Raw genomic sequence first — 13,341 nt, 5'->3', positions numbered from 1 at the left:
GAAAGAAAGGGATGATGATGATGATGATATTGTCATATATCTAAGATTAAGAAACTGAATGCTTTTGGAAACCAAATGCATTATATAAATATAAATTATTATTATTATTATTGTTTTAATTATTGCTATTTAATTGCATTGAATTACTCTAGCACTTGGTAAAATAATAATATACTGCCATTTAAGAAGTGTGGAATGCTCTGTACATGCATTTGTTTCAGATAGATTTTACACATTGAAGAATTGTAATTAATCCGAATGCAAAACTAGCCCCCACAAAACACAAGGTGCTTGGCTTTTCCTAAGCACCTAAATCTGTAATCATATCAAATATATAAAGCCTTCCAAATAGGTGTCAAGAAATCTATAAAGCTTTTGAGAAATTGTTTCATCAAGAAATAGTAAATCATCATTCTCACATCCCCACCCACCTCCCAATCTGGGACAAGGAAATTTAAAATTTAGGTCAAAGCTACAAAAAAAAGTACCTTTAGTTTATCATAAATGTTCTTATTAAAATGGTTTAAGTTAGACTGATAACCATTTTTGGTGCCCAGTTAACAAGTTAAATTTACCCTGGCCAGGTATCTCGATTGGGTAGAGCATCACCCTGATATGCCAAAGTTGTGGGTTTGATCCCTGGTCCAGGAATGTACAAGACTCAATCAATGAATGCATAGATAAGTGGAACAACAAATCAATGTTTCTCTCTCTCTCAAATCAATTAAAGAAAGATTAAATTGTTAAGTTCCACTTGTGAAATTTTATATACCAGTAATTACAAATTTATGATCGATACACATTTTATCATATGTGTTATACTGCAATAAGATGTTCAAAAATAAACCTTCAGTTTATTTTCTAGAGCAAACATTTCTAAAATTTATTTTGAAAATTGTTTTTCTAGCCAACCTGGTGCTACTCAAAGTACATAGAAGCCTTAGAACAGGAAAGGATTCTTCTTAAAGTTCAAGAAGAACTGGAAAAGAAGTTGTTTGCAGGTAATTTTTGCTTTTTGCTTGCAGGTGGTTGTCTTCCATCACAGATTAATTTTAGAGGACTTTGCTGATGATTCCTTCACTGTTTTCCTTATTTCTCTTATTTTTGTGCAGGCATACCATCTTCTATAAATATTAAGCCCACTGTTTCAGCTATGTCTTTGAAAAAGAACTTATCTTCCCACAACATCCAGAGTGAGTTTCCAGTGATAATCTATCAGTTTACCTCGGTTCCTTCTCCCGTTTTGTTAGAGTTTGGCCCTTGCCCTGGCCGACCTGAGTGTAGGGGGCAGGAGGAGATGGGGACTGACCCCTTCCTAACTGATCTGACCCCTCGAGTTGGGAGAAATTCTAAGTGCGTGTGTGTCCCGCCTCTCACTGTTTTCTCTGCTGAGGAGGAGCAACATACACCTCACCCTTCGCCCCCTTCCCAGAGTGACAGCGCTCACGCGAATGTGTGCCCTGCTGCTGACCGGTGGAGAGTAACTCACAGGCTGCGGGCTGGCCGGCCCCATCCATGCCTGCCACACACTCATGGACTTCCGCAGCTGGACACATGTACATACAAAACTACATGCGCCTCAAACGTATGTACACACCCAATGCACAGCAAATTTACACACACCACATACACAAAAGCACACCAAACACACACACAGTCACACCCCCACTAACAAATGGATGGGTAGGAGCACTTTGCCTCTCTTCTGAATGGCACAGCCTGAAAAGCAAAACCTCTAGGAAGTGACCATTTATTGCTTCTGTTTACTCCTTATCTATTCCTACCTTCCGCAAAGAACATGTATGGGAGCTTAGGCTCTGGCTCCGTTTTTTAGGTTTTCCGAGCTGTTTTCCAAGTTCCATTTTCCAAGATAGGAATATAAGAAGGGAACTGAAGATAACGAACTGAAAATTAGGCCAGAGTCCTTCTGTCATACAGATATTGATGGGCTTATACAGTTTTGATTGGATACTAATGTTAGAGTTTAACAATACCCCTTTGAAGTAGTATGGTAGTATAACGAGTGTATGTGTCACCTGTTGAATCAAGACTTGAAGAGCCCAGTACAATTCCCCTTTCTCTTCTCTATTACAGCTTACCTTTTAATTCCTCACAATCCTCAGTTTTCCGATTCTTGGGATGGTTTCGTGGGGTCTTTATGTTCTGAGCCTGCTCATTTTTTGCGGGCTCTGGTTTCTCCTAGACGCCGCACCCCTCTCCCCACTTCCCGGCCCCTTAGACCTCCCTCACAGCGCCCTCCACGTTTAGAGGGCGTTCACACGGCTGTTACTTTTTTTCATCCTTACTACAAACCTCTGTGAGGTTTTTGGTTTGTTTTGGGTTCATATTTTCTATAACTACTTAAGTTTTCAACCATTTATTTTTCTTTTGCAGGAATTCTTTAAATCAAATTTAACGCATGGAAACTCGAGTGATTTTTCGATGGTCTGCATTAGAGCAAGCCTGCCTCTAAATAAAGTTTGACTTGTTTTATTCCCACAGTTTTAAAATTATAACTATTCTGCACATGTGACGTACAGACTATACAAGTTTTAAAAACTTATTTAGAATAAAACTATCTAGGTTAGAAAAAAATCAAAATGTTTTGCTTATCACTGAGCTTAAGGAAATACACTCCTCAGGTAATTTTTCCACAAATATTCCTTGAGCATCACTGAGATATATTTAGCGGGTTGTTAGGGAACTAATATTGCTAGCAATTAATTGGCTCAAAAGGAGCAGACATTTGTTTCGTCCCCAATGCATCTGGGATATTAAAACAGTGGTTCTCAAACTTTAGTGTGCATAAGACTCACTTGTGACATCTGCTAGTGATGCAGGTCCCTGGGCTCACTCCTTGAGAGTCTAATTCAGCAGTCGTTTGGTAGGACCCAGGAATTTCCCTCCGGAAGAGGCATCCTAGGTGATCCTGATTCTGATTCCAAGTCTGATTCAGGCATTCAGGTCACTCTTTGTGATAAACAGGGTAGCAAGGGAAGAGCCTTAGAAGGTAAAAGCCCTCTGGATGACAGAAGGTGAAGGGATTAGCCAGAGCGCACATGGGCACAACCCATAGACACAGGCAACAGTGTGGTGATGGCCTGAGGGAAGGGGTACGAGGGCTGGGTGGGGAAGGGCAAGGGGCGGGGGGAATGGGGACATCTGTGAGAGTGTCAACAATAAAAATAAGGTTAAGGAAAGGTAAAAGCCCTCTTATTAACCAAAGTTACACTTGTAGCAGAAAGAATTCAGTCATACGCTCTTTTTTTCAACCCTCACCTAAGATCATGCTTACTGATTTTTAGAGAGTGCGGAAGGGAATGAGAGAGGGAGAGAAACATCGATGCAAGAGAGAAACATTGATCAGTTGCCTCTTATCCACTCCCTGACTGGGACCAAATCCACGACCCAGTCATGTTCCCTGACTGGAGTCAAACCTGTGACCAACTGAACCACACTGGCCAGGGCCAGTCATGCACTCTTATGTCTCCTGGAGGGAAAGGGGAAAGTGTAAGAAATGAACTTCACTGTCCCTAGCCTTCAGGACTCGGCTCCAAGGACTGTGGCTTGGATCACAGGGTTAGAAGCATTAGACTTCCACTCCAACAGTCTCGGAGAGTAATTTCAAAGTAGAAACGGCCATTACTAATTCTCTAAAGAAAGACATTTTAAAGAGGGAAAGCATCAGCAGGCATACTCTGGAGATCTTTTTTTTCTCCCCCAAAACAATGGTTTTTGGACACTTTCTAAAAAAAGAACTCTGTAATTTCCAGTTTCCACAGTGCCCCAAAACACATAGCGCCCATGAAGTTTTTGTATGTTTTCCATTTGTTGCCCTCGTTCTTTGTTTCTTTTTTTGTATTCTACTCTCTTTCTGACCTTTTTGGATTTAATTGAGCTTTTTATGTGGTTTCCATTTTCTCTCCTCTCTCAGCATATCAATTATACTCCTTTTTAAAATTTTTTATTGGTTGCCTTAGAGTTTGCAATATACATTTTTTGAAGGCTGCATCTAGCAGATTGCTTGCCTGCAGTTTGTTTTGTTCTTTTTCAGGAGCTTTGTTCTGTTCTTTTATTTATGACATGTTTCTTCATCTCCTCATCTTGGCAGCCTCCCTGTGTTTGTTTCTGTGTATTAGATAGAGCTGCTACTTCTTCTGGGCTTGGTAGAGTGGCATAATGTCGTAGGTGTCCGGTACGGTCCAGTGGCACAGCCTCCTCATTCACCAGAGCCAGGCACTCCAGGCGAGCTTCCTGTCCCCCGTGGGCTGTATACACCACCTTATGGCAGTTGAGTCTTGACTGCCAATGGCATGTCAATGGGAGGGATTTACCGCCAGGCCAAGAGGCCATAGAAACACTGACCACCATGGACAATCAGCTGTGCCGGGGCCCACCCTACAAAACAGGACCTACTTCATCAGGGCCCTGGTGCCTGCTGAGCCTGCCCCTTGAGTGTGTTACATGTAGAGGTGGCTGTGTGGTGCTTTGACACGGTCTGGAGCTGTCCACCAGGTGGCTTGGCTCTGGGGCTTCCCACGAGGTAGAGGCCAAGGTCAGCCACTGCCTGTGTTCTGCCTGGGGCCACCTGGAATGAGCTACAGAGAGAACCGCAGACGGCGGCTACTTGTGCTGGGCTTGGAGGGGCCCAGGAGAGGCCAAGCTGTGAACCAAGGCCGGCTGCTGCTAGTGCCGGGCCTGGGGCCGCTTAGCAGGAGGTACAGGGCACCTGCATGCTGAGGCCAGATGCTGCTTGTTTGAGAGATTTTAGTCTGAAACATGAGCCAAGATGGGCAATTCCTACGGGTAGGCCACCGGAAACAGTTTGAGTGGGAATGCAAGTTGGGTGGGGCAGGGTCTCAGGTAGTCACCAGAGCAGGGAGGAGAATAATAGCCAAGTTGATGGAGACTCAGATATGGTGCCTGCCTGTGCCTACAGGGGGAGGGCTCAGCAAAGGAGCAATGTCCTCTGACAGCATTTCTGTCTAGGAGAAAGCTGTTTCTCCAGCTCCCACCCAGAAGTTCCTCCCATATGTCCCTGGAGCCTTTGGAGCTGCCTCCCCAGCACTGAAACTCAGAAGGAGTGTGTCCCCCTAAGTCTGTTCACAGGCCCCTAATGAGGAAGACCTGGGGACTCTGAAGCCTCTTGTCTCACCCACCCACAATCCCTGCAGGTTTTTATAGCCAGAAGTTATGGGGACCTCCATTCCTGGCACTGGACACTGGGCTGGGTGCCCCATATGGGACCGGGACCCCGTGCTCCTTAGGGCAGACCTCTGCTGAGGAGATGTCCCTCCTGATTTTCATCTGCCACGCATGGGTGTAGGACCAGCCTGTTCTGCCCCTCTTCCCCTTCTACCAGTCTCAGTGTGGCCTGTTCATATTCTTAGCTGTAGGACTTATGTTAGGCTAGAATTTCAGGCAGTTCTGAATGGTGGTTTTTTTGCAGTTTCATTGTAATTTTGATGTGGTTGTGGGAGGCGGTGAGCACATTTACCTACTGTGCCATCTTGGCTGGAAGCTTAAAATTACCATAGTTTCTTCATCACTCTGTGATAACACTAATCACATTGATTGTAATTTTTGTTCACATGCCTCTTTCACTAGTAAAGCTGTTATTTGAATTTTCATTTCAGTGCCTTACGTATTATAGAACACCTAGAAAGTAAAAGGTCATTAAATATTTATTTGAAAAAATGAAAGAAAATGTCTCCACTGTAAAATCACAGGAAGGTAAAAATCGCTGCTCATCTAAGAAAGTTCAGCATAATGCTTTTCTCGAAAATTTGCCATTAGTAGTTCTATAATTATAAATAAGTAGTAATGTAGCAATTTTGCTTGAAGTGTATGTTCTCTGTTCTGTCTACATTGTTTTTTATATTTATGAATACAACTACGTATCATCTTGTCTTTGGGAAAACTAATTCTTATTAAACCACATTAAATCACTTTAGGCCTGGGTTTCTCAACCCCAGTGCTATTGACATTTTGGGCAGGTTAATTCTTTGCTATGGAAGGGCTATGGAAGGTTCTTTGTCATGTAGGATGTTAAACAGTGTCCCTGGCCCCTACCCACTGTATGCTGGTCACACCTCCCCAGTTGTGATGGCCCAAAATACCTCCAGATGTTGCCAAATCAACCCCAGCTGAAAACTAGAGTTGGACTTTGGACTTTGGAACATTTTTATGTTTTGGTTTTTGAAACCTCTAATTATGGTGGAACCTTTAAATCCTAGCTTCCTAGCAAATTATTATATTAAAAACCTGTATCGCACCTGCTATCTCCATTACTTCACCGACAGTGCCTTCTAACTGATAATGACTTGTTTTTGTATCTATATTATACCCACTTGAGTAATTTCTCTTCCTTTACATCATCCTGGAAATATAATGCCTAAAGGAGAGGCTCAGGCAATATTTGTTGAATTGATAAAACTTAAATTCCTTACTTACCTTTAAGGTAACATATACTATATTTTAGGTAATCTCTAAAGTACTCTTAAATCTGACAGGTTTGTACAAATAAATACTAAGTGTGCTATATATTTGCCTCTGATGTACTTCTTGATTTTGTGAGTTCTCACAAAGAAAAGACAACTTACTTTTGGAGGAGTTCTAGGTTTTAAAAACACACAAGTTGCTAGGCATACTATATCAGCTTATACCCTTCAAAGCATGAGAAAATTGAGCTCATACTCTGTTTATATTATTGTTCAGGGTGAATAAATGTATTTTGAAATAAGTGAAATGGTAAAGTAACCCAAAAATAATTTGGCCAGTTGCATCAGCTTGTCTATATTATTTTTAATAAACAAATTTAGTATTAAAGATAAAACCTAATTCATGTTATATTTTTTAAATACGTATCTTTATCATTTGTCATATAATCTTCAATTAGTACAGAATTTGTGAATAATTGTTTTCTTTTTCCCTGCTTGGCATACTCTTTAAAATTACAGTGACCTTTCTGCTTCAAAAAATATCTCAGTTGATGTGTATTCAATGTCAGTAAAATTGACTTCTAATCTTGAATCTGTTACTTCCTTTCTGATTTGGGCCATTTATTTTACCTCTGAGTCTCAGTTTACTTATGTGTAAAGAACAGAGGGCCCTTTTTATCTTAGCTCTAATATTATGTGATTCTATGAGTTTGTAATATTGGAGCTTTTAAATGTGTAACTGTAGAGTTTTGGTGTGTACCTCATTGAACAATTATTTCTATATTTTGAATTAGAACTTTATATCAAAATATAAAAAGAAAAATTCTATTTCTATACTGTTTCCTTTTCTATAATCAAGTACTTGGTTATAGGCCTGGCCTGAAATAGTTACTATTTTAGAAAAAATTTTATTGTAATTATTATAAAACTAATATATGTACTTAGTAAAAAAATTCAATGATACATGATGAATTGGTTGGTAATCTCCCTCCTTACCTTCATCATGATATAGACTGCTGTTTCCCAACAGAGATCCAACCCTCACTTGTTTTAGTAACGGAATTGCCAAGTTTGAGCTGTGCCCAAGACTACCTACCTGGAGTTAATTGCCATTTCCCAGCATGCCTCACAAATAGATATGCCATGTGACCAATGTCAGGCCAAGGAGATGTGAGCAACGTTACATTCGTTTCAGGTGTCCAGTATAGCGGTTAGACATTTATATAACTCATGATAAGTGTAGTTTCCACCTGGTGCCACACATATTTATTACAATTATTATAGGCTATATTCCTTATGCTGTACTTACGCTCCTGTGACTATTTCGTAACTGCCAATTTGTACTTCGCTAATCCCCTTTTCTCTCAGCCCCATAATCCCTCTCTGATCTGGCGACCATTAGTTTGTTCTATGTGTCTATGAGTTTGTTTCTGTTTTTATTGTTCATTTATTTTGTTTTTTAGATTCCACGGATAAGTGAAATCATGTGATACTAGTCTGTTTCTGATTTATTTCACTTAGTATAATACCCTCTATGTCCATCCATGTTGTTGCAAATGGTAAGATTTCATTCTGTTTTATGGCTGAGTAATATTTCATTATATGAGGGGGGACCCCAAAAACATGAAATTTATTTATAAAAATTGTGTATTCGTTCTTACACGTTTAAACTTCAGTCACCCTCAGAGTCCTCTCCATTTGATGCAATACACCTATCAAGGCTCTTTTCCACTGCCCAGAACAGTTTTTTAACTTCTCTGTTTTGAAGCCTTTCAGTGCTTCTGCCATATCTTTTTTCATCCCTTCCACATCGGCAAAACATTTCTTTTTGAGGACGTTTTTCATTTGGGGAAACAAAAAATAGTTGCTCAGAGTGAAATGAGGTGAATAGGGAAGGTTTAGCACTGGGGTGAGGCCATTTTGGTCAAAAACTGCTGAACACTCAGCGAGGTGTGGGGAGGTGCACTTGTAAATCACCCACCATGAAATGGGCAAATGCGTTGAAAGTATCTTAAAAAAAAATTCACTGAAGCCAAATGCAGCCTCTCACATCACCAGCTGGAACACTGATACAGATGGGTTCTTAGAACGCTCACCTGGCGGGGAAAGCCTGTACTACAAGGGGCCTTCCCGCCAGAAGATAATTCTGGGTTTTTTGGGTCCCCTCTTGTATGTATGTACCACATCTTCAATCATCTACCAATGGACACCTAGGTTACTTCCATATCTTGGCTATTATATATGAAATATCCTTCTCTGTCCCTTGTTATTGCCTTTGTTTAAAAGTCTATTTTGTCTGATGTTAAGTATTGCTACCCCAGATTTTCTTTGTTTTTATTTGCACAAAATGTATTATTTTCACCATTTCCAGTCTGTCTTTAGATCTGAAGTGAGTTTCTTATCGGCAGCATATGTGTGGGTCTTGTTTTCTTCTCCATTCAGGCACTCTATGCCTTTTGATTGGAGCATTTAATCTATTTACATTTAAAGTAATTATTGATAGGTATGTAGTTATTACCATTTTATTATTCATATTTTTTTACCTTTTTTCTTCTTAAAGAAGTCCCTTTAACTTTGCTTGTATTATTGGTTTGGGGTGACATTGGTTAATAAAATTATATAGGTTTCAAGCATAAATTTCTATGATATATGACCTGTATATTGTATTATGTGCACACCACCCAAAGTCAAATCATCTTCATCACCATATATTTGGTCCCTTTACCCTTTACTACACCCTACTCCCCTTCCCTCTGGTAATCCACCATGCTGTTTGTGTCCATGACTTTTTGTTTGTTTTTTTCTTATTTGTTTTCTTACTTTCAACCTTATATACTACATAGGAGTGAAATCTTATGATCCCTAACTATTGCTAACTGACATTTCACTTAGCATGATATTCTCAAGGTCCATCCATTTTGTCACAAATAGCAGTATTTCGTCCTTTCTTATGGCTGAGTACGTCTTTATCCAATCACCTCTTGAAGGACACTTGGGTAAATAGTAAGAAACTGAACGCTTTTGCTCTAAGATCAGGAATGGGACAAGGATATCCACTCTTACCACTCTTATTCTACATACAGGGGTGGGCAAAAGTAGGTTAACAGTTGTGAGTACACAAAACAATGTTTATTCTTAGATTATTGTTTACTTATTGATTATTATTTATTATTATTAACCTACCTTTGCCCACCCCTGTAGCACTGGAAGTCCTAGCTAAAGCAATCAGACAAGAGAAAGAAATGGCTGCAAGAGAGTTCAGTAAATTATCTCACCACAAAGAAACAAGAAAACTGAACAAAATTGTTAAAACAACTGCTTGAGAACAGAAAAAAGAGATACAGCAAATCAAGAAGCATTTATTTAAGAAAACCTACTAAGCCTCAACAGGAGCGGTTGGGCACCTGCAGCACATTGGTCTAGGGCTGATTCCATTCCTGCCATTCCATTCCATGAGGTAGTAGTTTTGCCAGAGTGGGGCAACCATAAAGGCAAGGAGCCTTGCTGCTAGAGGGGGCTGATTTGATTTAGATTGGGAAGTGGGAAAATTCATGCCCAGTAGTTTTGTCAAAATATGGGACAATCCAGGAACAATAGCAAACATCCAGGAAGGCCAACTTCACAGCTAGACTGAAGGCATGCCACTGGGTAAGGCAAGCAACAAATTAGTTAGTTGGTTAAGTTAGCAAACCAACTAAAAATATAGCAGAAATCAGGGGTAAGAGAGCCATAGCGGTTACTGATATATTGGTGGTTTGGAATCTGGTGGGCTTGTGCAAGACTGTACACACACTCAGGATAAATCAGAGACACCCTATCTACTCATCACTATCACTTGTTGAATATGAGGGCTCTTGCTCAGAAAGTAAAAGTTGGGGCTGATATAGAGATGGCCTACATTTTGAATGTAGTTCCTAAACTACACATTGATACATTGGCAAAGATGGAAACCTTACTAGCTCGAAGTATGTAAGTGCATCTTCTGACCAATCATTGGCTGACCACTAAGTCATACTGATCCAGAAGTGACCCCTAGGAAACAAAGATTAAGAGTAAAAGCAAGAATATTTTTAAAAATTTGGCAAGGAGATAAGCTGCTGCACGCTGTAAAGGGATATCTAAAGAGTTCACCCAGACAAGTCACTAAACAAGCAACAAAAAACAAACTAAAGCAACCCATTGGTATGAGAAGTGAATCAGAATATAGAGATGCTACAGTATATTATCCAGAATGATGTTTCCAAAAATTATATATGTATAATTATATATAATATATAATTATATATATAATTTATATATATAATTTATTTTTTATATATAATTTTTATTTATATATGATTTTTATTTATATATAAATTACATATATTGAAAGGGTGCCTATATATAATATATATAAAATTATATATATATAAAGACATGAAAAGAAATAGGGAAGTATAACCCATACACTAGAAGAAAAATAGTCAATAGAAACTGAGGTGGCCCACATGTTAGACTTTGAAGACAAAGATTTTAAATCAGCTATTATATTTATTTTTAGAGAGAAGGGAAAAGAGGGAGAAAGAGAGGGAGAAAAACATCCATATGAGAGGGAAACATTGATTGGTTTCCTTTTACATGCACCCCAATCAGAGAGTGAACCCACACCCCAGGCATGTGCCCTGACTGGGAATAAAGCTAGTGACCTTTTGCTTTGCAGGACGATTCCCGACCAATTGAGCCACACCAGTGAGGGCTCAAATCACCTATTATAAATATTCTTAAATAACTAAAGGAAACTTTAAATAAAGTGCTGACAATAATTAACATCAATTAAAAATTTTTAAAAAACATGGAAATTCTGGGGTTGAAAGGTACACTAATAGAAATGAAAATGTCCTCTGTGGGAGTCCAACAGAAGACCTGAGCCGGCAGAAGAAAGGATCAGTGAGCTTCAAGAGAGGCCAAAGAGGATCAGCCGATCTGAAGAGTGGAAAGGGAAAGTGAAAAGAAAGAAAGCTTCAGAAGACGCTGGGGCACCATCAAGCACCTATGCATAAATGTGTTGGGAAGCTGTCAAACTCACAGTGGTAAAGGGTTTCTAGGATCCTTCTTTTCACTCGTAAGCTTGTACTTCATCATTGGAAAAAAAAACTCTGTTGTTTTACTTTGTACATTTTTGAAAAACATCTGCCAAATACCCAAGTCTCGATAACTATAATTTGTATGTCAGCCCTTTCAAGTGAAAGTAGTGATCCATGAAGACAAGGCCTTAGTCAGCTGGCAACCCAAACGATTGCACAAGTGCATTTTCTGGAAATAACCATCATACTTCAGTATGCAGTGGGCGTGCTTTCTGTTCGCTTCCCATTTCATCATTAGAATATTTTTAAAATGTGTACTCAAGGGTCAATATTTAATAACGTTAATACTCTTGGACATTCTTAAGTGAAACTGGCTTCTTTTTAAGAAGGAAGAATGCAATTGTTTTGGTGCCCCTGCCTTGATACACGTAAACACACAAGCAGTTTTACCCACCGTTGCATGAATAGCATCAGTACAAGCACCAGCAAAGGGGGAAAGGCACGTAACCTTTTAGTGTTACTCTGAAAATAGTTTTAATTTCATGGGTCCCTGAGAGAGCAGTGTACCTCTGAACAAATCACTTACAGCTCACAAGCAAGTCACGCTGTTTCGTACCTCTTCCTCCTCCTGGGACTCCCCTCTTCCACCTGTAGAGTCCCTATCCGTTTTTCAGTGGCCCAGTTCAAACATTCTCTCCTCCTTAAAGCTTTTCGGACTGTTCCCTCCACCCCGCTGAGTTGATCTCTTTTTCTTTTGTTTTGCCATGTACCTTGCACATGTCTTGCTTTAGTACTTAACACAGGTGTTGCATTTTTTTGTTTACATGTTGTATTCATATTCTCGGCACTATAATTAGACAATAATTTAATGAGGCTGAAATTTTTCAATGGTCTACCCAAAAATGATGGCAATGGCTTTTTCTTCTTACTCTTGTGGGCTAGTTTCTAGTGTCTAAATACAATAGTACTGCCTTGGCGTCACTCTGCACTGTATACGTGGCACACCCTAGTCCTATATAATTGTAGCTCTTGCTTGGATGCCTTTATTTGCTAATTATTCACATATACATTCTATCAATAAACACAAACCCACCTATTCAATTCCCATCACAAGAATACTGAGATTATGTATAGTGTTTTTAATCAAATCTCTTTAATTTTTTATGTACATTCTTTTTTAAAAAAAAAAAGATTTTATTTACTTTTAGAGAGAGGGGAAAGAGAAGGAGAAAGAGAGGGAGAGACACATTGATGTATGAGAAAAACATTGATAGGTTGCCTCTCAATACACTCCCAACCAGGGACCTGGCCCACAACCCAGCCATGTGCCCTGGCTGGGAAACGCACTAGCGACATTTTGGTTTCCAGAAAGGACGCCCAATCCACTGAGCCACACCGGTCAGGGCTCATGCACCTCCTTTTTAGGTTAAAGTACCATATTTATGTACTAAGCTTTCCCATTTATCATCAAAAGAACACAACAGCTTAATTTCTTTCAAAGAATAATTAATTTGGCTCATATGAAAAACACTTTAGACGCAGAGCTGGGAAAAGAGAGGCAGCGGAGGCGGTGTCAGAGCCAGAGCCAAAGACAGAACCGAAGCCAGGGCCAGAGTCGCAGCCGCACGCAGAAACACACCGACCGGCGGGGCTGGGCACGCAGAACCGGTCCAGCGAATTCTCCTGCGACGGGAGCCAGGTCCCAGAGAACCGGGCTTCGGACAGGCCTGGGAGACAGGGACGTGAAAACCGATCCCGAGTCGGGCTTTGCTCGGCCTCCGACAGGAGCTGGCCGTTTTGAAGGCACCTCCTTCAGCGGCAAGACCAAGCAGCTCACC

The 13,341-nt window shown here is 40.1% G+C and overlaps 1 protein-coding gene across 1 annotated transcript in view; it reads left to right on the top strand.

Annotated features, from left to right (window-relative positions):
• Window positions 1–4,295, top strand: part of RGS22 (regulator of G protein signaling 22) — a 123,153-nt gene extending 118,858 nt beyond the window's left edge. The window contains exons 25-29 of the mRNA XM_054590138.1: window positions 908–1,001; window positions 1,113–1,556; window positions 2,095–2,317; window positions 2,841–3,010; window positions 4,171–4,295. Coding sequence (XP_054446113.1) covers window positions 908–1,001; window positions 1,113–1,556; window positions 2,095–2,317; window positions 2,841–3,010; window positions 4,171–4,295 — 1,056 coding nt within the window. The remainder of the gene's footprint in view (window positions 1–907; window positions 1,002–1,112; window positions 1,557–2,094; window positions 2,318–2,840; window positions 3,011–4,170) is intronic.
• Window positions 4,296–13,341: the final 9,046 nt, after the last annotated feature.

The sequence above is a fragment of the Pteronotus mesoamericanus genome, unplaced genomic scaffold (genome assembly GCF_021234165.1).
Source record: "Pteronotus mesoamericanus isolate MK-2021 breed Mesoamerican mustached bat unplaced genomic scaffold, CSHL_Meso_final scaffold_174, whole genome shotgun sequence".
Lineage (NCBI taxonomy): Eukaryota > Metazoa > Chordata > Mammalia > Chiroptera > Mormoopidae > Pteronotus > Pteronotus mesoamericanus.
The sequence above is the reverse complement of the archived record's forward strand: the minus strand, read 5'-3'. Positions and strand labels throughout refer to the sequence as shown.